Source organism: Protopterus annectens, chromosome 6.part1, assembly GCF_019279795.1.
Source record: "Protopterus annectens isolate FY-2018-M chromosome 6.part1, PAN1.0, whole genome shotgun sequence".
NCBI lineage: Eukaryota > Metazoa > Chordata > Ceratodontiformes > Protopteridae > Protopterus > Protopterus annectens.
This window is the reverse complement of record NC_056738.1, coordinates 350511823-350537913: the sequence shown is the minus strand read 5'-3', so window position 1 is coordinate 350537913 and position 26091 is coordinate 350511823. Positions and strand designations below refer to the sequence as shown.

Sequence of the window (26091 nt, the reverse complement as noted above, 5' to 3'; positions counted from 1 at the left end):
ATTCTGGCACCTGACAAACTAACCATGACTTTCTCCTTACTCAGCCTGGTGAAGGGCAGACCTGTGCGTCTCACAATGGAGTCTGACTAATATGTTGGGTTTATGTTTAGGCCTTAGTGGCTGTGAGACAAAGGTCTGTGGACTGTTTGGTGGGTAATGGAGTTAGTGTATGTTTTTGGCTCAGAAGTCTCTTGTTTGGATATGTTTTTTTATTGTAGGTGTGGGTGGTATTTGAGGGATGTGTTGGTGTTGAGATGAAGCTGGTTTTCAAGCAAAAATGCACTGAGTGTTTGCCTCTAGAATCTTGCATACTCTGGTTTGAAGGGATAACATTCTAGCTTAGAGGATGTGCTCAGCCTGTATCTATTTGGCAGCTTATACAACTGGAACACTGCAAGATTCACTGGTATTACCAGGAAGTGGAAAAGCTTGAGCAATGACTTCCAGGAGAAGATTACAGCATGAACCACTGACATTCATCTTAGTGATGGGAAGATGCATTTGTGCAGCATCTGGTGAACTGTGATGGGGAGGGGTGTCAACCAGAGATCAAATGGAACTGTTTATATTCAGGTAAGTACTTGCATGACTCCTTGGTAGTCTGTATGCAGGTAGGTATGTTGGATGTCTGAGCAGAACATCCAATCACCTCATATTAAAGGACAGAAGAACCTACTTGCAAGTATTGCTTTTGGGACAAAAGTGCTTAGGCTGCCAAGGTCCAGAACTGGCCTGAGGTCTTAACCCTTTTTGGTCTGGTGCTGCTCCATGTACTTTTTTTGTACAATGCTTGAGACCTCTCCTTAGAGAACTTTCAATGGAGTGGGACTATGAAAGGAATTGCAAAACCTATGGATATGATTTGCCCTTACCTCTCCATGGTAATGGAGACCAGCTGAAAAGTGTTGAAACAGATCTCCCAGGCTGCCTCCAAAGTGGGGAACGTTGGGCAATGCCACAAAAAGTAGTGCTTTCCTATAGCTGTACTGTGACCTCCTGGTAGAGCTGCAAACCTCCCAACTCTTGACCCACAATCGTTCTAAAACTTGGCCTGGTTGCTAGGCTCATTTCCTCCTGCTGAGACTTAGGCTGGGTGCTATACCAAAACCCATAAACTGCATTGGATTGTCTGCATAAAAAGAAAAAAATGGATGTTAAGAGTTTAACATGCACAGCCATTAGGGTCTTGTTCTGCTTATTTTCTAGATGGCAAAACATTAACCACTTGTAGAAGCTTGGCAGAAATACAAAGGATGTGCTACAGAATTTTTGTACAGAAACTTAAGGCTCATCTTATAAAATGAGTTTCTGGGAGCTGGAGGATGGACATTAAGAGAATTAGAAGTGCAAGCAAAAGTATCCAGGAAAGCCTCCAAGACTGGGGAAACAGGCAGCGTGGAAGTTCTGCCCCCCCCCCCCCACAAATTATAGTATTTTTTTCAATCAAAATGTTTTGTGATTATAGTTTCCCTCAAAAGAAATTTCCTTAACCTGGGTACAAGATATCATTATCAGAAGCAAGCTGAGCAGAACGGATTTGTGAGGAGTATGCCTAGGAACGTTCATATGAATTAGATTCCTGCTCCTCAGATGAAGATACAAGTCTCTTCTGAGGAGGGTGGGGAAGGGAAGGAGTAGAAAAAAATGAAGAGGGTTTCAAAGACAAAATAGCCTTGTGTAGGCACTGAGAGGATTTCACTCATGGTGAACTTGGCCTTCAAGAAGGGTGGTGGATCGGACCTTGATGAAAGCACCAGGCACGTCTTCCTTAACAAGGATATGAAGAGTGCCATCTAGTCCCTCTGAAATGGTGTGGTTTCTCCTCCTTGACAGTATCGGTATGAGCAGTCTCCTTGGACATGCCGGTGTCAGACACCTTACAGCTTCCAGCAGGGTTGTAGTAGCAGATACCTGCGAGAGAGCTGGACATACTGCAGATTCCTGCAGTACCTCAAAAAGGTGCATCCACATCAGACTGAACAGACAAATGGTTTAGGCTTAGTTTCCCCTGAACTTTAGTGTGAGTGGGCTGTTCAAGACCAATGGTTCTACCATTTTAATTTACTTCAGATGTTTCAGATATTGCATTAAGTATGTGTTTAACAAAGAAATTAGAGTATACAGGGTTTTAAGAACAAACAAATGGACAAATCTGACAGTTTCTGCAATTGTGTACAAACCCTAGTCAAAATAAACATGGGAGTGGAGACCCTTGAAAGGAATCTGCTACCAAGTCACAGCAGACATTAACAAATCTTTATAAAATACAAGAAAGACAAGGTTGCCCAATGGGGGACTTATTTGAAGTGTAAGCAATGGCAGCCGAAACAATGCAGAGAACAGACCGACAGAACAAAGATCTTGCATTTGGACTGGTGGCAAGACAGTCTGGGGATCTCACACTCCTACATCTGCTTATATACCTCTACAGCTTAGTTCATATGCTGGACAAAAGTGTGTATTTGGCTTTGGTGCACTGGACAGGCATCAGGTTACCTTAGCAAGATAAATCATTAGTACTTTAATACAACACTGATCTAAAGTAGGAAGTCATGCCCAAGGCTTGATGTTCAAAAACTGGCATCTTCTAACGATAAAACTGCCATAGGTTGAGAAAATCAGGTGCAGTAAGTCATACCTTTAGTAGAGTTTTAGGAATTTTTTAATCCCATTGAATTAAGCTCCTCATTCCTGACATAACTGACCAGGACAACTCTTCAGGAGTGGAACTTGAAGAACAATCTCCCAAGACTGTCGGGTTCCCCATACAAACTGTCAACATTTAATCACTGACTTTTAGATCATTAGAATTGTTGGAGAAAAACTTTTTCTTAACAGAATACTCAAACTGAAAGGCTTTAAATAAATAACCAAACTCAATCAATCCCCCTTACCTGATGCAGGAGGACAGAGTTGTTTCCTTTTCTGTAAGACTTCCCAAAAAGAGCAGCTAAGTGGACAATCCATAAATGACATTCCTGAGAGTGGGAAAATAAAAGAACATTGTTCACTCCCTTTCCAGAGGGATCAAGAGGAAATGAGTGGTCTGAGGAAATCTGAATGGTGCAGCAGCATTGCTCACCAGCAGTTGATGGAAAAAAGAAGCCTTTTAATTAACTTCTATACTACTTGTTGTTTAGAGAAAAAAACTGCTGAGACCTCAGTTCATGTTCTAGCTGCTAAAATCTGAAAAGTGGAAGTTTCGAGCCAGTCTTACCCACATGACAAAATCTGAAGTTTGAGGTAAAACGTTCAAGTGACAACCACCAAATTCCCTAGTCCATAGCAATCAGTTGTGACAGAAAAGAAAGCCTTTTCCTCAGCCATCGATCCACAATACCCTTTCCCCATTTTCACATATGGGGACAGGGTGTCACTTCAACATGGACACTCATCTACAGCAAAGCTTTACACTGCTGGATGATTAGCTCCGCTGCAACAATTCTTCCACACCACACTTGCATTCACACAGACATCTATGGCCAATTTAGAGCATTTAATCCACGTATTGCACATCTTTGAAAAGAGAGAGGAAAATATAGCACCTGGGGGATACTCAACAAACACAGGGAGATCATACAGACTACACAGAAGGCATCCCAGCTGAGAATTGAACTGGGGAAACCTCTTGCTGTGAGGTGATAATGCGAGCTCTGCTGTGCCGTCCCACTTTATATTAAATAATAAAAATAACTGTAGTGAGTTTCTCTACAGAAAGCAAAGACCTATTTTTACCACAACTGGCACTGGGACAAGAGGTTGGCTGTAACAATAATGACTAAACCATTAATTTTTCAGGTAAAATTCTTTAATGACAACCTTCAAAACTTTTTCTATAGAAAAGCAGACCATTTTCTCACATAAAATGATGCTTTGCAGGGAATTTATTAACAGAAAACCAAGAATGCCTTTTTACCGTAATTGAAATGGTAGAAGGTAAAATCACGAACAATTAAGTTCTGAGATAAAATCTTTGAGGACAGCCCTCCAAGCAAATAGCTTTGGGTCTTGGTTACAAGTTTAAATAGAAAAGTTATCCTTTTCCTCACAAAATAAACAACTTGCAGTGAATTCTACAGAAAGTAAAAACTAGCTTTCTTAGTGCAACATTACTAAGGTGAAAATCATGAACAAAAGCTTTGAGGTAAAAGTCTTAATGACAACCCTCAAAACCAGTAGATGCAGACCCTAAACTTTTCCTCATATAAACAGTTATTTAACAAGTAATTTCACACAGGGAATCCTAAGCATACAAGTCAGAATATGGGGTAAACCAATGACAACCACAAAATACAATATGAAAAGCTGGTAAACTATGCATTTAAACGTGATATTTTTTGTTAATACAGCTGTAGAAGGCATTCCCCAATATACATTACTTAGCCTTACTAAGCAGTTGTCAACCATCAGCAGTAAAAACATTGAGGTTTTTTTGCACTGCTCTCCTCAAGCAATACAGTACCTACGGTGTGTGGAAGACATCCTAAAGTTTTTAGATCTGGTTGGCTGGTCCTAACATTAGCAAGACAGATAAATATAACTTAGGCTGCTGCAACAGTGATCGAATGATCATGTCCAATGTTCGCCCTGTCCCTCATACAATTTTTGATTTTCTGGTATATCAAGGAGGTTTAATTATTTAATACCTGGCATAAGCATTTCTTACTGTTCAAAAAATGCAAAGTGATGCAAAACCTGTTCTATTAACATTTTAAGTGAATTAGAACAATCTATCCCTGGATTTGGGGGCTTGGACCCAAGTGTTTTTTTGTCTCTGTCCTGAACACAAAAACATTAAGTGGTATGCTTCACAATCAAATAAAAATAAAAATTCCTGAAAAAAATGCATGAATCATACCTGGGAACATTAAAGCACAAAGAGACCACATCAGATGTAATGTATTGGCTATGAATGCCAACTCAAAACAGCATGTGCTATACAGGCCTGTAACATCTGCAATGCAGTCTAAATTCAAGAGGTGAGCTGGTACAGCCTACTCCATATCACTGGAGGACTTTGGGTACAAATTTACTCAAAAAAAGACATCTCAGACGAATGGACTTTTTCCAAGTTTCTGGAAATAATCTGATAAATAAAAGCTCAAGTGAAATTAGTGCACTGTCTATTTTTGAAATTGTATACCAGACATTCAAACAGTTGTCTGATAACGTTAAACATGAACTGCATACCATTCTCAACCAGTCCACAGTATTCACAGTCCACTGTGAAAGTGGAAAGGGCTATCCAAATGAAAGAATCTCATGAGAAACTGTTGCTGCAAAGGCTATAGGGATAGTTATCCTGCAATTCTGGAATACAGGTATAATACATGGATGGGATTAAATCCATCACCAGGTCAATTCTTAATGGGCAGAAGGCTGAATAAGAGATTATGTAATTCAACTGCACTGCTCACAACTTAAAACAATATAAGCAAAGAAATCCAATCAGGCAGAAACACTAGCATAAACACTGTGGAAGACTACAAGATGTACAGACTGGAGACAGGAAAAACCTCAGAAATGAAAGTTTACTGCCTGCAGTAGTTGGTAAGGCTGAAACAAGACTGTAGTTTGTGGGGAAGGTGGAAAGCTGTACAAAAGAAAAGTACAGTTTTGTACCTACCATAAATGTAGATGTCCGAACTGGATAGCATCTGCAGTCATAACAAGTGGGTTGTCCTGTCGTCAGGCAGCCTTCCTCTGTTTCTTGCCCCAGATGCCAGTAGCCCTCTTGCAGGGTAAAATTTGGATAGATGCCAATGTTTCCAAATAGATAGAGGTAAACACAACAATACGCATATATGTACATATATACAAACAAATACATAAAGACTCCCAACAGCTAGCTATTAGGAGGGTAAACACCCTAGGAGTACCACAGAGGGAAGGAGGGAGGGTAATCCTGACTGCAGATGCTATCCAGTTCGGACATCTACATTTATGGTAGGTACAAAACTGTACTATGTCCTTCATGGATGCATCTGCAGTCATAAAGTAACAGTAGAATACCATAGCCAACTAGGGGGAGGATTATGGGTAGGTGTGTTTAGGATCCCTTGCAGTACAGCAGTGGCAAACCCTGCTCGGGATCTGGAATAAAGAGGCAAATTATAATGCTTGGCAAATGTATGCACGGAGGTCCAAGTAGCCGCCTCAATAATGTCTTTGGTTGCCACCCCTCGTAAGAAGGCTGTGGTAGTGGCTGTTGCCCTTGTAGAATGAGGTCTTATGTTCTGTGGAATTGGTTTTCCATGGAAGGAGTAACAGTATCGTATGCAATTTCCTATGCATTTGGAGATTGTCTGTTTGAAATAGCTTTTCCTTCCCTTCCTGTTGCATAGGCTACAAAAGTTGGGTCCGTCTTTCTGCTATTTTTGTTCTGTCCAAGTAGTAGCGTAGCTGTCTATGTACATCCAAGGTATGCAGTATTCTTTCCCTCTGTTTTGTGGGTTGGGAAAGAAGGTAGGTAGGTGGATTGCCTGGTTTAAAGATACTCTGGATACCACCTTAGGCATAAATGTAGGATTAGTCCTCAAGGACACTATCTTGGTGGAAGATTAGGAGGTTGCACTGCCATTAAGGCCTGTAGTTCTGAAACCCTCCTTGCTGAAGTGATTGCCAGTAGGAAAGCAGTTTTCCATGACAGGTGTTGTAGGTCTGCTGTTGCTGCTGGTTCAAAGGGTGCTAGTGTCAACTTTTCTAGCACAAAGTTTAAGTGCCAAGCTGGTAATGGTGGTTTCCTTGGAGGTTTTACATTCTTGATTCCTCTGAGGAACTGCCTGAGCAAAGGGTGTAAAAACAGGTGGATCAAAGCTGTATTCTGCTGAAATAGCTGATGCATGTATCTTGATGGAGGAGTAGGACAGGCCTGAATGAAGAAGTTCGCCAGATACTCCAGAATGTTAGGCATATCTATGTTTGACACATCTTTTCCTCTTCGGTACTCCAAATGACAAACCTTTTCCATTTTCCAGCATAGTTCTTTCTTGTTGAAGGTCTGCGTGCTTTCAAGAATAATGTCTTTAACTCTTTGGGAAAGTTCTGGATTAGCTGCTGCTATGTGATGTTCCATGCAGTCAGTTGCAGCGTTTTAGGTTTGGATGTATGATGCTGTAGTTGTTCTGAGTTAACATCAAAGGCATCAGGGGTATTGGCCACATGTTGTTCTGAGACATGCTCTTCAGTAGTGGGTACCAGTGTTGTCTTGGCCAGTTTGGGGCTATCAGGATTATCCTTGGACGTTCTTCCTTGATTTTTAGTAGTACCTTGTGTATCAAAGGAAGAGGTGGGAATGCATATGCTGTTAGGCCTTCCCAGTTGAAGGAGAGTGAGTCCACTTTCCATGCTAGTGGGTGGAATGTCCTTGTGCAGAATTTTTTGAGCTGGTGATTGAGAGGTGATGCGAATAGGTCTATCTGTGGCATTCCCCATTTCTTTGAGATGGTCTTGAAGATGTCGGGTGCAGCTTCCGTTCGGGGGGCATCGAAGTGGTTCCGCTTAGTATGCCTGTTATAGTATTGTGTTTACCCGGTACAAATTTTGCCTGTAACTGAATGTTGTAGCTGAGTGCCAGGGTCCACAGCTCCAAGGTCATTCTGCATAGGGGGTATGAATGAGTGCCTCCCTGTTTGTTGATGTACCACATGACTGTGGTGTTGTCTGTCCTTATCATCAACTGGCCCTCTGAGGAATGGTTTGAACTTTTGGATTGCCAGTTTTACTGCCAGCATTTCTTTTTAGATTGATGTGCAGGTGAAGTTGATCCTGTGTCCACAATCCCTTGCGATTTTTTCAGCATGTGGGCCCCCATCCTAGGTCTGAGCCGCCTGTTGTGATGGTCTGGCTTGGTTGACATCTGCGGAAGGGCAGGCCTGGGTTTTTGGGCATGCCTAGAGCCCACCATAGGAACTCCTGTTTTAAGCATGGAATTAGTGGGATTTCTGTTTCTAGACTGTGTCTGTATTGGGACCATAAATTCTTTAGGTACCACTGTAGTTTCCTCATATGTAGTCTGGCAAATGGGACCAAGATTATGCATGATGCCATGAAGCCCAAGGCCTGTAGAAATTTTCTTGCTGTTAACTTGTTCAGTTTTGTTAGTGCCAAGTAAAGAGGAAGTTCTTTTGTTTTTCTGTAGTCAGGAATGCCATTTGTTGTACTGTGTCAATTCCAGCCCAAGAATGTCCTTGTTTGGGATGGTATCAGCCTTGACTTTTGTAAATTGACTGTGTATCCCAGTCTGTAGCAAGTAAATGACTGACCTTTGTAAATCTGTTGTCAGCTTGCTGTTGTCCCCTGTTTTGTCCCCTTGTAGCAGGCAGTCGTCCAGGTATGGGTAAATTTGAACTGTAGTCTGCAATGAAGGCATTTTGTGAATACTCTGGGCGCAGTAGATAAGCCAAAGGGCAATGCTGAGAATTGATAGTGCTCTGATCCTGCAAGAAATCTGAGGTATCTTCTGCAGATTGGTGCAGGTATGCCTCCTTGAGATCTAGAGTTACCAGCCAAGACTCCTTGCCCAGCATGGGAAGAAGTTGCTGTAGGGTCAGCATTTTGAATTTTGGGACAATGATGTATGTATTTGGGGTGGACCAAGGAGAATTGGGTCTCAACTTTTTTCCTTTCTTGGAACTAGGAATAGTCTGGAGTAGAACCCTTTCCTTGTTCTGTGCACTCTTTCCACAGCTCTCATGTTTGCTACTCATTATCTGGCGTGAGAGCCTCTGTTTTGATTTGGAGGTAGATTTGGCATTCCTCTTTGACTGGTAAAGTGTGGAAGTGAAACCGTAACCTTGATCTATGGTTTGTAAAATCCACTTGTCTTTTGTTATGTAGTGCCAGTTCTTTGAAGGGTTAACTTTTCGCCCTAGAGGGCTGCTATTTGTTCCTGGTAGGCGGATTTAGGATAAGTCACTGTGGTTGTGCTGATGTAGTGGCAGTGGCTGTGTCTGTGCCTCTGTTGTTACTTGCATGTGGACCCTCTGTAGGCACCTCCTCTGGATTGGTTTCTGCTCTGGGAGGCGTTATTCCTGCCTTTGAAATTTTGTGGAGTCAGGAAAGGACCAATTTTAGCAGGCCAGTTCCTGCTAAACCTTTGAACCTGCAAGAAATCTTTAACAGTTTGAACAGATTTTGCCTTTTCTTCCATTTTCTTCATAACCTGCTGGGCAGGTGTACCAAACAAACTTGTCTGATCCGTAAAGCTTGTTCCTTTAGCCATGCATGCCTTCTTATCAATGGTTGCTAACCTGTTGTATGTTATTTACCATCTCCAATACATATTTCTTATCAAGAGATTCATCAGTAGTTAGTTTTTAGTTAACTGATCAAGCATAAACTCTTGGTATTGTATCATGTGAAACTGACAGTTTAAAGCTCTAGCTGAATCTGTCTAGTGACCTTGCTTCCCTTTCAGAAGGAATAGGGTTTTAGCTGTGGGGTGGCTACTGTGGGACCCTGGGATATAGTTTGTAAAATCTGTCTGGTTTGGCAGGGGCTGGGGGTAAAGAATCTGGAGGAGCAAACATCATTGAAAGCATCATCCACCACAGAGAGAACAGGAGGTATAGCTAAGGAGCTGGATCAGCATCATTCTCTTCAAAGTGAGAAAAGAGGAGGAAGGAGAGGGGTCTCCAGGGGTCTGTACATCATCAGCATCATCAGAAGACACTGAAGACACTGGCTCTGCCTCCCTGCTCCTGGTCTTCTTTCTGGGGCTGAGGCCTGCTCTGGGTGAGATTGAGATCCTCTAATTAAAGAAATTAAATCTTCTGCCAAAAGAGAAGAGGGGCCTGGGATGAGGGGGGGGGCAGGCACTGATTGGCAGTAGTCTTGGCTGCTTCCTGGGCGAAGAAGGCCTTAATGATGGCTGCTGAGGCCAGGCAGCGCATTGCCGATGGGGCAGAGACATCCAAGGGGATGGTGTCTGATAAGTCGACCACCGTGGTAAAAATTTCTGAGGTCGATTCAGACTGAGAAAATGGCGTCGGCTGATGCTTTTATACCCTTAGACCAACAGAGATGACGTCGGTGGAGTGCGACATCAGCGAAGCGGACCGGACCGGGACTTGGGACGACTGCAGGGCTGCCTGACGACAGGACAACCCACTTGTTATGACTGCAGATGCATCCATGAAGGACATCTAAAGAATTACTAGAACTGTACCATCTACAATGCAGATCATACTGCAAAAAAAGATGACAGCATGTACAGTTCCAGGCTGTTCTTGGAGCAGAGTGAACACAAATTTATTCCTACACAGAGAAGTCACTTAGTTCCCTGGAAAAACTGACAGAAAAAAATGTAAGGCTGACTAGCGCACTGAAGTCTACACACTCAAGACAACAGGATACCTGATGTTCTGATGGCCAATAATTATTTGCAGTGCAAGATTCGGGAATTCACAACTAGGTGCTTAAATATCCAGTCCAAACTATCCACAGCCCACTGGACAAGTAAGAGCCATCTAAACAATGAAAATAAATCATGAGAAAGAGCACAGGCAAAAATCTTACAATTTTAGAAGCTGGATATAATTCACTGAAGGGACTCGTGCTTTCATCACCTCAATTCTCATTGAGCAGAAAGCTGAAAAAATTACCACACTCAAATGTAAAGCTGATGCCAGAGACAAACAATGACATGAACTGCAAAAGATAATCAAATTTACAAGTTTGAGACAGACTCCAAAAGCTATGTGAAAGTCTGCAACCTGTAATACAAGTAGTTGTTAAAGCAAAGATCCCCTGTAGATTGTGAGGATGACAGTAAGCTGCAAACTGCAGTACAAGTAAAGCAAAGTCAGGCACTCACAAAAGAACCAGTCCTGTTGGAAGAAAACAGGCTGAGGGGAAAAATGTGCCATTAACAGTTACGGTCTAAAGCTACACTCTACATGAAGAATTTGTGGTACGGCAAGAGCTTCCTAAGATGATCAGAAATCCAATATACACAGGCCTGCTGAACCACCTCGATACACAAAATAGCTGATGAAAGCAAGACACCAGGATGGTTTTAGTTTTCCTATGGAAGCAGGCCAACAGATAAGACTGACACTGAAGTCATGCAAACATTCTGTGGTCCCCTAAACAAAACAAAATATTTAAAGATGGCTTCAGCCAACACATTTCTGCCACAGTCATCCTTCTGTATCACTGGAAAGGCGTTGGCCCGAGCCTTTGGGGTATGGTACAGTTCAGGAAATCGGGCTGACAACTTGGCCTACCTGTAAGCAGGACATCCTACAAATAAGGACTGCAAAATTATGTAATTTAACATCTGAAGGCAATGTGACATACTCCAATCCTGCTTGTATCAGAAAGGTAATGTCCTAGTAAAGAGGACCTATGCATACAAGAATGTCCAAAGAACTCAACAAATCAGAAAGGCAAAAAAGTCTCAGCTATTTTTTTTCCATGGATAACTGTTTCCAATGAGGAATGCCTGGGCATCAATTTCACAAGGAAAATAATCAAACTAGATCCTATACAGTGTATTAATCTAAAGATCATGACCTAAACTAAGGGCAGAATCAAATGAGAGTGGCAGGAAGTTCACCCAGTCCTGATAAAGGCAATGCTTTAAGGTGTTGGCACCTTTTCTTAATTATGCAACCACGGAAGCGTCTACAACACGGCACCTCTATGGAGAGCCTGGACAGGGTTACGAAGCAGTAACTTAAGGTAACGGGAATGCAAACATACTTCAGCCATGAAAGACACCATGACTAAGATTTTGGCCTCCTGTGGAAACCCAAATGGCTACAATTTATAACAAAAGTAATGTCCACTCAGAGAACACCAAAGGGGACTCTTGCTGGAACCAAATAACTTGCAAAAAAAAAGCACCCGATGTGCCCAGGGACAAAAATGTAAGCACTTATCTGTAAGAGTAAAGGCATGAAATCGCTGCAAAGAAACCATCTGGGACCACAAAATATACAGTGCCCAAAGTTTGAGATTCAAAATGATAAAACACTGTCCCATTCATCTGGGATCGCAAAAGCAAAAAGTAAAACTCATGACCTTACTTTACAATTGGGAGATACCTCATAGTAACTGTGAGCAGTATTCATGGTCTGTTAAGAGTTCTGCTGAAAGGGACATATTAATTAGCATAGCTCTATTTTTGGGGATGGGGAGAGAAATGGCAAGCTCAATAATGCAGCTCAAAGACATCACATACACAACCCACACATCTTGTGTGATTACTCTCCAAGCAACTGCAAACTCATGACTGCCATTGGGCAACTGGAAGGTCATCCTCTTGGGTGACTGCCCAGGACTGGAAACATCAAAATCATGCAACACTTCTGGAACTTTGCTTAGGCACTAAAGAAACTTTTCTCTTTTGGAGTTGGTCAGACCTAGAAAAAGAAGCAAAAGAAAAAGTGAAATCCCAAACACCTGCCACGTGCATCTCTTCTTAAGGCCACTAACATGAACCTGGGTGGTCTGGCCAAACAGAAGTTTCTGTAAGAAATTTAAAGTACTCTCCTATAATCCATATGGGCAATATCTGAAGAATGCTAGCCAATGGGAACAACTGGAGAGTAAAGTAGCTTCTGACTTTAAACACTGAACAGTGGAACTTCCTAAAATCAGAGAGACACAAATGTATTAAATATACATATATGTATGTAAGTATACACACACTGTACATAAAGTGACAAGCTCCCTCACAACAGCTGAAAAAATAAACACTAAAAAATATATCTTTGGAGTGGTGAATTTTATTGCTGTAGGCACAGTTAACTGGGCAAAAACAGACCATTCAAATAAACTCTTTCAATGATGTTGATTATTACAGACCCAGCATTACGCTTGTAGGCACTGGAATGTGAACACCTTTCTCTATTCCTACAAAAATAAGTAAACTATTTACACTACAAGGTATAGGACTACACTGAAAACCTTTCCATGAGTTTCCTACAATGTACAGCTGTGCAAGCATACTCAACATTACCATATTACCATAACAAGATCACTGTTGCAATATTCGTAATTTCTGTGAATTATTCTAAAGAATGTCTCACCATCCAATCTGAATTCCAGAACTTTTGCACATCTGAACAGGACCAACTTGCCTCACATTGTAGACATCAGTAGGATAATACAAAAGGGACAACTGGCAATTTTTTGGAGGTATGCAAGGTGGCCATTAACAAGTTTACATATACAGCCTGCCAACAGGCTTGAAAGTCTGCCAAACCCTTTCACAAAAAAAGTATGCAGAAAGGCTATGCCTTCCAGAAAGGGGACAGAATCCTTCACAAAACAAGGGACTGAAGAGAGGGAGTTTAAACTGCAGCAGTGATCTTATTATTTGAACATCTACATCCATGGTTATTTAGAGTATGCTCACACTAGCATATTGTGTTCATTTTAAAGACCACCACTGCAGTATCATTTATTACATGTGGGTAGAGTAATACAGCATTTATCGATAGATTTAGGGCACCCACCCTGTAAAAGTTGCAGACTCAAAATCTGACTTCAAACCAGTGACAAGCGGAGTACCACAGGGTTCAGTCTTGGGACCTCTCCTGTTTGGTATCTACTTCCCTGAAGTACAGGCTAACACAGAGGGGCTTTGGCTAACAAAGTTTGCAGATGACTGCAAACAAGAAGCCATAGTCGAGTCCCCAAATGATGTGGACATCCTACAGTAGGGCCTCACTGAGACAGATGCCTGGTGTCAGAGCCATGGCCTCAAGCTCAATGCCAAAAAGTGCATTGTCATCCCCTTTGGTAAAAACTTTGTACCCATGAACTACCACGCCACCAAATGTGTGATGAGACCTTGGGACCCAGGTGGACAGTAGTCTCTCCTTTGATAATCACATCACCACAGTAGTCAGAAAATGCTTCTACATGGCACACATCACAAAAGGGTACTCATCCAGGAAAAGAGGTCATTGTTCTCTACTAGATGCTCAGACCCATTATAGAGTCCAACACCCCTTTTGGAATGTACCTCACAAGACATCTGCAGCAACTGGAAAGGCCACAGAAGTACCTCACAAAGAGGATTACTGGTCTCAAACAGATGCTCTACAGTGACCATCTCAAAAAAACTCCAGCTTTACTCCGTAGCATATCGCCTACTCCAAGGTGATCTCTGCCTAAAATATAAAGCTATGTCAAACCCAGAGCTGCTGGACATGCCACACCTAAAGAAATCGCAATCCATCCGAGCTGCACTCTTCTAGGGACCTAAACCTCGTCACCACAATAAACAGGACATGCTGGAGGGATAGATTCCTGCCCCAGAGACTTCCCATACTCTGGAACAAGCTACCCATTTATGTCAAAGTTCCTCATTAGCATTCAAGAAAAATCCTGATGAGTAGATGGGAAATAGGAAATGCATCCTGGGGATCACTTCTGTAGCTCTGCTCGACGGGGGCACAGGAAAATAACTTTCTTGGGTGGCATAAGCCAGGGCATCTTGTTGGCTAGGCTTACTTAGACCCTTGGGCTGATAGCCTAGTACCTACCTATGAACACAAGCCCTTCAAACCTGCACACTAGCAGGACACTCTGCTCTTGGAAATGTATGCTTATATGTCTGAAAGTGTGCAAGGTTGCCCATGGGCTGCTTTAAGAATAACTGTGCCAAAACATTCCTGAAAAAGGCAGATAACAGTATGTTCAGCCCTTGTTGAAAGTGTCTTGATAAGACCATGCATGTTTTTCCACGTCAGTCAGTCCAGTTGTTCCCCTACAGAAAGTCAAAAGGTGTCAGCATTTGCTATGCTGCTGGGGGTTTTGTCATGCACTTAAAAACCTTGCAGTATCTAATTTCCACTTTATTTTGTGGCAATAATACATGTGTTGCTTGTCCATGAGTGCAGCCCTAGGGGTTATGTGGTGCTACATGCTACACTTCTAAGTACGGTTGTCAATCTTCTCTATGGACTATCTCATTTTGTGCCTATATCTCTAACCCCCTATCTCCCCTCAAGATGGGCACATCTGTATTTCAATGCCCACTTCTTTTATGAGAACTCTAAGTGCCTAGGTCAGGCACGTAACCCAGGTGCAGTGGGGCAAAAAATTTTGTTGAAACAAAAGGTTGCAAAGAATAGGAAACCAGCATGGATCATCTCTACTCATTTCCTTTAGTTTGGGGTGAGGTGCTGTCATAGCCACAAGGATACCACTGGCTGTCCCTGCCCTGCAAAAACCTTCTCAGAACTAAAGTAAAAAAAGAAGCATAAAGGCACAAAAAATACCTCTGTTCTAAAGGACCAAAAAATAAAAAAGGGTCCATGACTAATCTCTTGCAGGCATACCTGGAGAGAACAATTGTACCTACCTGGTGTTTCTGTGGTGAGACAAACTTCTCAAGCTTTAGTGCATCCCTAAAGGTAAGGTGAGCTTGTGGCATACTTCTAGATGCATCTTCCACTTATGACAACTGGATGCAGCTCTGCTCTGATGAATGGCCAGATATTCCGTGCCGACAGGAAGTAACAAGCATAGAGAGACCAGTTCTGCTTTGAAGTCAGATTTTGATCAGCCATGTCTAGCCTGCATGTGCCACACAACTGTGAAACTTACCATGACTCTCTTAAGGACTCAAAATCACAAGACCAGGAGACCTGTATAGCATAAGTAATGGCTAGCATTCCCTTTAACCTGACATGTTTGGCTCTGACCCAGTTGCTCCAGTGCCTTGAGAACTCAGACCCAGAGTGTGCTCTTCACATTAACTCAAAAGTGTGCATGGTCAAGCTGTAGTTTCCCTTATGCTCTAAAATGGCATCCCCAGCTCTGACATTATCCCAGTTGTCCACCATGTAAATTCCCTGGGGAAATAAGTGGAATCACTTTCTCCATTGAGTAGATGTGCTGGTACTGGAGCTTTCTCAGATACCAATGGATTTCCTCATCTGCAACCTGACTACACAGACCATGATAATGGAAAGTGTTATGTATTCCTGAATTTCCAGGATAGTTCTCTTACTGCCCAGATTGCCAGAAAGGCATCCTCCTGGGAGGAGGAGGAGATGAGCATCACAATCTTTTCCTGTGGAAGGGAAAGTCTACAAGTCATCGTGGTCAGGACAGCTCAGGGAAGATGGAAAGATGAGGCTGGACAACTACTTACAGTGCTATTCCCAATTTGTTGAACAGCACACAAATACCACACTCAGCCCCTTCTGAAGCTTTTGCCTAGATAATGCAGTTCAGGTACTGGTAGATGTGGGGCCCTTTAACCTGAAGTGTATAAAAGCTGGAAAGTAAGCATTTCATAAATATTCTGTTAACAGTGGATAGCCCAAAAGACACATAAGAAATGGAAGTGTTGTTCTCTGCTACAAACTGCAAAAATGTTTTCCTTGAAGAGTTATACAAGCTTCATTCATGCCCATGACTACCATGAGGAAGCCTGGTAACAGAAGGGGAAATGTGTTTAGGGCAAGCATCCATTTATATTTTTACTACCAAGATTTTGTTAGTTTTGAAACTATTCCAAAATAAGGATGCCAAGCAAAGCCCAAAAGAAAATCTCTCTCCTTGAAGAAATAGGGAAGCGCCTTCTATGGCCAAAGAAGAGATGGACCATGCCACTGTTAAACATGGTAGAATTAATGCATTTCCCATGAAAATTCTGTCATGCACCCCATGCTTATCAGCTTTCTCACTCAAACCTGTGGTCAAGTTTAGTTAGTTTTGAGAGATGGGGAAGGATGGAAGGGCTAATCAGAAATAAAAGCAGTTTATTGGCTGGGTAGGGATAGCTGCTCTTAAATGGCTGCCAGCTGAATTTCTCCTGCCAGAATTCTTAAGTGTAAGGTTATTTCTTGTGGAAATGTCACTACTTAGTGAAATGTCTAATATTTTTCACTGCAGAGGAATAATACAAATGTTTTATAGTGTTTGAATGTCGTTTTCCAATTCTTATGAATAGTTTGAATGAGAGAGGCTCAAACTATAAACTTTGTGCAGGGGTGCATTTAAGAGCCTTTGGCAAATGCTGAATCCTTAGCCATACATAAGTATGACAACTAAGCCTCAGGTGACTGACCCACCAAACTGGCATCTATGATGTCACACCCAGGGCACTTGCTAGCCTTAAGGCAATCTGCAGGGATTTTGGAAGGTGGTGTTTTAGAGCTGCATTATGATTTGCTCACACATTTTCACTATGTTTAATCATTTTTCCTCAGAAGAACAGCATGTAGGTTTGGCAGCGACATCCCAAGTTGCACAAGTGTGGATTTCTTGTTGAATCCATTAATAAGGGCATTGTTAGCTAGCATCAACTTTGGACCCCTGGCTACATCTAATATCGTGGCCAGTTATGGCCATCAGATTCTTCTAGAAGTATCTGAATTACTTTGCCACCTGGAGTCAGGTTCTCATGAGGTACTCTCAAAAGCATCCTCAAATACCTGTACTACTGGAAGAATTACTGCCCCTCAGGATTCCCTGACTGCAAGCAACTCCAAACATTTAAAAAGGAGTCAGAAGGTTCCTTACCCTCCTCATTTAAGTATTTGTACATTAAATTAGGGAGTTCTCCAAAGGCTACATCCTATGGAGGAGGATGAAGATCATGATCTGTCAAAAGTTGGTTAGTAACTGCAAGAACCACAATTCAAAGCCACACATCTAGGACTGATACTTCACTTCAACACCACTGAAAAATCCTCCAACACCCATATTCAATACTCCATGCCTGGAAAAAAAATGTGTACAGTCTGTTTTGCAATGTTTCCAATCAAAGTAAGGCAGAATACAACACACTTACATGCTCTGTTTAACTTTTTGGCTACAACCAAGTTTAAGTGGATGGATACTATCTTTCCCATGTGAACCTCAGCTCTTTAACTCTAACAAGTGTTGCTCTACTTGGGGATAGGACGCATAACCCAGACCCTGAGCTTGATCCTTAGGCACATGCAGAAGGTTCACAGGATACATGAATCCTCTGCTATGCCACATCATCTTCAGTGAAATGGCAACAGTTTAGATCTGAATTCGGCATCAGAGTGAGACATCCTAGATGCCCAGCCAGGCAGTTACCACGGGTCTCGCATTCAAATGATCAGGAGGCTGTATAAGCACTAGCACACCATGCTAAAGACTACACACAGAGGTAATTTGGTGACCTACAAATTAGTGCAGTAAAGCAACTTCCCACACCTAAAACCTTTGACTTTGGTTTAAGATTATTTGAGACCTGAGGATCATGGGTTTAAGACCCTCAGTAGGCAGTTCAGTTTTCTCAGCAACCAGTAAAAGTTCTCACTATTTGTAGGTTTATGAACAAAAAATTATCAGACTATCCAGCAAGGAGTAGCAGCTTCTGCAAGTGGAATGTGCAAGCTGGCCACTGCTGGGCATCTAGTAACTAGTGTCTGGCTATAATCCAACAAATAATTTCAAATACACATGGTATAACTGAGAAGCCTGTATTACACTTTCAGCCCCCAAATCTTCATCAGCAATTATAGATACAACAAGACAGCCTAGCAAATATGCACCCCTCCACAGTCAACACGGTCATCCCCTTGTAGGACTGATGGACTCAGGAAGCTCTCCCACTGTCTGCCTCTGGATGTTCTGGCTGGTAACTGCTTATGTATTTTCTTTATATGCTTAAAATGTCTGTCCATGACTTCTCAAGACAGCTCTCCCTCTGAAAGAAGGGGTGGGCTGCTGCATGTCCCAATGCAAAAAGTTCTGCATTAGCATGGTGTATTCTACAATGTTTTTAGAAAAGCTTGGCTAACTGTTTAAACTGTTGGTTTTCAAGATAAATGGCCAGGGGAGACAAACGGCTTCTAAGTGTCTCTAGCACAAATGCCTTGCAGGCACCACAAGGTAGTAAAATTAAATACAAAACAAAGAAAAGTAATTAAAAATAACACTAAACAACCCTGATGGGGCACTTATCTGGTGTTGCTAAATATTCAGTACAACAAGACGTTCAAACCAAGTGGCAGTATTCAAAATGGTGGCAAAAAGTTCTAGGTAGTTGTGTCCGTACATACCTTTTACGGCCTATGTTCTGTGCAGGGAGCACACACGTGACATACAGCACATACAAGATCTTTTTTTAGGGTTTTTTCATACTAGCCGACTGAAGCCTGCAAACACCTAATGTCAAGGCAGAGGAGACACTGAAGGTGAAAGTCCATCAGAAAGCACATCTGTTACAGGCCTTTTCCAGGAATGTCAATGGCCTTAGAACTACTTAGTTCAGAGAGTAAAAATGATACAATAAACAATACAAAAAGGGAAGAAAATCAAAAATGGATACTTATTTCAACTCTGAAAGTCTCCTGGATTATTAACTCAAACACTGCCTTCTCTTTTATACATGTTCTACTGATACTCAGACTGTGTGGACAGCCCAAGGTGGGGGGAGGTCTAAAAGAACTGAACATCTGAATGGATGGTCATACATTCACCTGTGATGCAATTCATAGCAGTTACACATGAGACTGCAGCAGTGTTCTTGCAAAAGTGCATCTGAGCATACTTTTAAAATTTGAAAGTTTCTATTTTTTCTAGCTTCTGTGACTGTAAATTAATCTAACATCTGCAATGAGATTTTCACAAGAATACATATTAAGAACTTAAAACTTCACAATGCTCTATTGTCAGCAATCTTAATTGTCAATGAAAAAATGGAGTTATAGAACATCTTGTACAAGAATAAGATGAAAAGAAGCTAAATTATATTACAAATCCAATACATTTTACACTGGGAATGAGGATTCTTAATCCAGTGTTTTCAATTTCAAATGTCACTCTGTACAAAACTAACAGATATATTGCAAGTGAAGTTATATACAGCAGTGGTAGTTTTCTGCAGCAAACCTGAATGTTAAAATTTTGAGTCCACATTTGTGTCACACAAACGACAACAGATTTTTGCACCAATGGAATATTTGGTATAGAATGGCTTCTTCCAGCCACTTTAAACATAATTGTTGTTGTTGTGTCTTTTGGCTTTTTCCCGGTTATAACCATGCATATTCTTCCAAAGCCTAACCTGCATAATCAATATTTTAACAGTGTTCATATTCTAATCCCTTACATTTTACCTGGGTTCCAAACAAGGATCATGGCCATGCAAACATTGCTTTTGACAAGACATGTGTTAAGACTAATCCACTGAAATTTTCTTTTATTACATGAATAATGTGTAATGTATCATCTGAGTATTCACTAAAGACAGAACTTTAAGATGCAGTATTCACTTAACTGTCAAATTCACATTTCTATGCAGTAAACACACAGTGCTCATATATCTCTTTCTAAAGACAGAGGTTCACTCTATGTTCAAGTACATACATATGCCTAATTTGTATATTACTAGAGCAATATACCTGCACTGACGCACACCTTAAACCAGCTAGCAAAAAACACATGCAAGTTTATTCTCAAATTTGAGTGTTTAGTATGAAAAAACTGACTGGGTATTTCCACCCCCAAAACACCACAAAACTCAAAAGTGTTTAATGAGCAATCAGTAGTTGGAAACATGCACAGGATCACTGAGAAAATGTCTACATATCTAGACAGAGTATTTTTCACAGTATCTCTTGGTATACAACAAATCGTGAGGGTTGAACTCCTGCCCCTGTTCCATCTGTACTGAGCTACTGATACAGGAGTAGCCTGAAAGCAAGCAAGGCTTCTGTTCAGCTCCCACATCTGATGGTACCAGCAAGCCATACCAGATTATCTTAAGCACCTTCTTAAAATATGCTTGCATGTAAGTGCCCATAAGTGGGACTAGCAGGTGCAGCTAAGCAGACTATACAGTGGATAAGAAACATTTTAATGCAACTTCCTCACCACACTGAGCCTCTGAAGGAGTACTGCAGCCATCAGCTCTGTCCAAATTCTAAAATGCAGATATCAGCTATTATTCTAAACTGTAATAAGCAGTGCTAGCAGCAGAATTGAACAAGTCAATGGTATAGCTGCTCCCTTCATTATAGGAAGCAAAGTATGTCCCCCTTCCCCAAGTCAACTTCTGGATACGGAGAGCATTAATAGAGTGCAGTTAGAAAATATGCAGGTGTTCACAAAAGTGGGAAGTTGTGAGGACCAGAAGGGCTGAATATCACTATGGGACAAACTTTTTTTTACATACTTGGCTTGCAGCCATTTCGCAGTTCATCACAAATGCACAGCAGCAGCATCTTAATACTAAACAGGCTGCATTGCCTGAAGCACCTACTTCAGGTCTCCACACACTGCACATGCTTTTTTTTATTCAATCAAGCCAGTAACATGGATTTTAAAGAGCAACTATTATCAGATACACTGACAAGTGTTTCATTACATCTTTTATGTAGTGTGCATGCCCATGCATTATTCTTAATGGTTGGCATTATTTTATTTTATATTCTGCAGTGTATGGCACATACTACAGGCATGCAAATACCCTCTGGATGACAAAAAGCTGTGTTTAAGGAGTGGCTGTCTCTAAATCCTCTCTGGAAAATAACCCAACAACCTGTGCTTGTAACACATGAAATGAGCCAGCACACAGGCTCACACTTATCTTGGGCATCTGTAGTCTTTCATGTGTTCTCCATTGTATTACAGATGCCTTACTCAACATATATTTGTAAGCTCATTTTCATATAATAAGGAAAGGTTAAAGTTCATTGTCCTATCAGACACAGAAATACATTACCTCCTTGTTCAGGAAAGTACATTATGCAAAAGCCTTTACAATGACACCAGTAATTCATAATGTAGCAATGGATGCTCAACAGTGAGACACACACACACAGAATATGCAGCCACACTAACAAAGACCATATGAAATAACATGCAACAATTCAAGTGGTGGTAAGTCAAGAAAAAAAGACTATCCACTTCTAGATAAAAAGATCACTGAAACGATGCAGTGCCCAATATCCACAAGCACATCCTAACATTTAACACATTTCTGATTCAAAATGGGCAATTCACAGCCAAACATTTCAGTGCCGCACTCAAACTAACCACTTATGAATCCTGTTGATTCTCAACTCAGGGAACAAATGTGCACGATCTACTTCACAATTTTCCTAATCAAAGACAGTAAGGAATGCAGCATGTGTTTTTTTTATTTTGCCTAACTTATGATCTAGTTCTCTGTCTGAACTAAGTTGAAGGCGATACCATCCTTTCCCATGTATACATTGCCTAGAAATGTTGGTAAAAACTGGCAATCACTACTAAAATGAATACTGCAAATTCAGTTAACATTTAAAATTACATTCTGGAGATAAGTGAGATTGTACTTATGAATCATGTAAGAGTTTTAATATTTCAACACAATTATCCCAGTCTCAAGTCCTCAGGCTTCACAAGTTCAGAGAAAGAGAGGGAGACAATGTAAAGGTACATATTTCTTTTAAGTCTGGTTGATACAAAATTCAGTTTTGCCAACTATGAAAATCAAATCTGAACTTTTGAGAAAATGCTGAAAGCAGTGCATGACCACTCTGGTCACTCTACTCTATATTCTGTTAACAGTTACTCTAGTCCTCTCTTAGATGGTGGTATTAGATGTGCTGGCAGATCTGCTGGCAACTCGTGACCTTCCAACTTGACCTTAATCAAATGATTGGCTAATGCAAACTCTTCATCATCCAACATGCCATCTTTGTCCACATCTGCCAGTTTCCAGATCTTTCCTAGGACAACATTTGGTAACTTAGACTTCACCATTTCTTTCTTAGCACTTGCACCTGTAATTTTGCCATTAACTGGGGAAAGTGTGAAAAAAATCTCATCGTAGGTAGGTTTGTCTTTAGCAACTACCCACTCAATCTCATCAATGCCCTCGCCCGCTCCTTCACCATACCCATGCCCAAACGGGCCATTCATGGTGCCCTCGAAGGCTCCTCCTTTAACCACTTGATTAGGCATCTGAGACTCTTCTTGCCTCACCATAATCATAAGTCGGGCAATGTCATTGGCCAGCATGTCATCCACTGTATCCAGAAGTTTCTGCTTGACACTCTGAAATTTGGTAAAGTCTTGATTCTGTAGCATCTCCTAATGGAAGGGAATAAAACATAAGCATAAGGTTACTGGTATCCTCATATCTGATGAAGCTGCTCACTAAATATTTGCTCAGTGAAACTAACCAAATAAAAACTACAAAAAAAGTTGCTTTTATTAAGCCTTTTACAGTGTATAGTGGTTGTTCTAAAGCAGACCTTTCAGTTTCCTTAGCTCACCAACATCCTGTAAAAAAAATCCATACTCATCCAACGGTGTCTGCCAAACATGTCTGATTTTTCACTTCACTTTTCTTATGGCATTGCCCATCAACTGAAACTTTTTGCTTTTTTAATAACTGTATGGCAATCATGTAAGGTTAAGAACTTGAAAGTAGCTTATGCTCCACAATGACCTATCAGAAAATGAGAAAAAAGTGTAGGGCCACAATGCATGCTATATTTTTATCAACTGCACAATGCAAACCAATTTCAGATGTAAACATATGAAAATGTTTATATTCTCTTCACCTACTTCATCCTCTCTCTCTGAGCTCTTTCAGGCATCCCAAAACACTTCTGATTTACACAACTACTGCTCTGGCAGTGCGTTTCATAGCAATGTCTTATAGTACTTCAAAGTTCACAGTTTCTAGTTGCTAGTCACAAACACTTGCCTGCACCTCTGTGCCCATTTGAAATATTCCCCGATAATGTGGTAGGTCCACCAGGGGTGTAGCTAGGATTTTCAAATTTGTACTCACAGCTCTCAAACTGCTACCCCCCTCCCCAGCCAAGCTACGGCCATTCTCATAATTCACGGTTTGCTCTTTTAGTGTCGATGAAGAGGCATTCGCTGTAATGCCTCTTCAGTAATATAATATAAATTCACTCAAACTCAGTTCCTTGAATTGAAAATTAACCTGAAATGTCGGTTCTTTGAAAAATGCAGCATGGTAGTTGGGGGTAGAGAATTTATGCTTTTGTTTTCTGTAACTAAGGTATAGGTTTTGAGCTTGAGTAAATTATTAACCACCTGCTACCCCTAACTAGGATGTTTCATTCACACACACACACCCCTACCTACCTCTTAGTGCAAGAAATATGGACAAAGCCTAAAATAAACAGGGACAGATATTAAATGATGCTGTTGTGAACTTAGAAAGTTGCTAGAATAACAGGATTTGTGCTAGTATTAATTTTTCTAAAGGACATGAAGTCTGAAACTCAAATGTCTGTCATTATTTAGCAACTTCAGCCTTCAATGATTTTCTAGAAAAATCACAAAATTTATGAGGAACAGACAAACAATATGGGGCAAAAATCTGGACATTCTGCAAAATTTGGACAGTTGAGAGGTATGCTACCTACCTACCTACCACACACACACACACACACACACACACACACACACACACACCTCTTAACCTCTTAGAGCAACAAACTCATAAATAAAACTGAGGCAAAGGCCCAAAAATAAGGACTTTTTTAAATATTGCTCTTATAAACTTAAAAAGATAATAGAATACTAGTAGGTCTTGCCTTAGTACAAATTTTCTGAAAGGTATGAAATCTGAAACTCAAATGTCTGCCATTATTTTCTAACTTCAGTCTTTAACAATTTGCCACTAATTTGCCAGAAAACTGCAATTTTATGAAAAATGGACCAAAAATGTGATGCAAAAATATAAAATTGTCAGACAATACAGCTGGGAACCTGTCAAAGAAGGGACACCATTTTAATATGAGCACAGTTAACTTAGAGCAGCTGACAAAATTAGAGAATCTACATGCATTTCTGAAATAAAAGTAATGTATAACTCTGATCATTACAGTTATTTATAAAAGTAAAGTAAACCCTCCATGTTTTCTTCCAAAATTGCTATTTTGCAGAGAGATTATTAGGGGGAGAGCAACATTTTGAGCCAAAATTGGGGACATTTGAGAGGTTTGGATATTCCTAATTCTATAAAGCGATTTTTTGCACATACCCCTCAACCTCTTAATGCAGGAAATCTGGACAAGGCCAAATATATTGGGGGAACATACAAACAATACTAAAAATTGACCTTGTATAAAACTTAAGACAGTTGCTAGAATATCAGGTCTTGCTTTAGCATGCATTTTTCTGAAGATTATGACGTCTGAAACTTAACATTGGTCATTATTTAGTGACTTCATTCCTAAATGATTTGCCAGAAAAAGTTTTATTTTGCATTTTACAGCACAAACACCAATAAATATCTGCTAAACAAAGCAATGCAGTCTCACAATGAAACTAGACTTAGCATTAAAACTTCTCTGCCCTTGAAACTCACATTCATTGAAACCCACATTCAAAGAAAACACATTTTGCCAGTGGCAGATGAAGATTAACTTTGGGCCGTTTTCAAATCATAGGCCCCTTGCACATGAAACACACATGTGCTCTTTGATGCACCTTCCATCATAAAAGTCTACTCAAACTTCTACAGTCCACCAGTATCAGTAAATATGCACAATCTCTGAACTAGTAAAAGCCATCTACATAATTCCATATTAGAGAAATCTGTAACTAATGAAGAGGCTGCTGCTAGCAAACAACTTTATATTTCATGGTTTCATCTACAAATAAAGTGTCTGTTGCCCTTGAGGAATAAATTGCCTAGATTGCATTAAAAACAATGATACACTAGTAATATTGCAATAGGGAATGGATGGCAAACTGATAATAGGTTCATAGTTACTACTAGATATCTTCGCCAAAACAGACTACAGCATCCACCCCCCTTTACAACACACTACAGTATCAGCAATGCATCTACCTACTGTGGGAGAAGTACCCACAGCCTTCTGCATCAAAAGCAAGTACACTACCTGTTGTGCTATTAACAGGACAAGCAGACTCTGCATAAGCAGCACTAAACTTAAGTTCCCCTACAGCTCTGAGCTCCTTGTAAAATGTTGACACTCAGCTGTATCTCTGAACTTTGCAGCACAAGAAATCTGGAAAAAGCCAACATTTATTGGGGGGGGGGGGGAGCCCAAAAAACAGGGACACATTTTAAAAACATTGCTTGTAGAATTTTGAAAAGTTGCTAGAATAAAATGCTGTGTTATCACCATGTGTGTCTTG

General features: G+C 40.8%; 1 protein-coding gene across 1 annotated transcript in view; it reads right to left on the bottom strand.

Annotated features, from left to right (window-relative positions):
• Nucleotides 1-20125: 20125 nt before the first annotated feature.
• EHD1 (EH domain containing 1) overlaps nucleotides 20126-26091 on the bottom strand; it is a 586485-nt gene continuing 580519 nt past the window's right edge. The window contains exon 5 of the mRNA XM_044075765.1: nucleotides 20126-23031. Coding sequence (XP_043931700.1) covers nucleotides 22507-23031 — 525 coding nt within the window. The 3' untranslated portion in view covers nucleotides 20126-22506. The remainder of the gene's footprint in view (nucleotides 23032-26091) is intronic.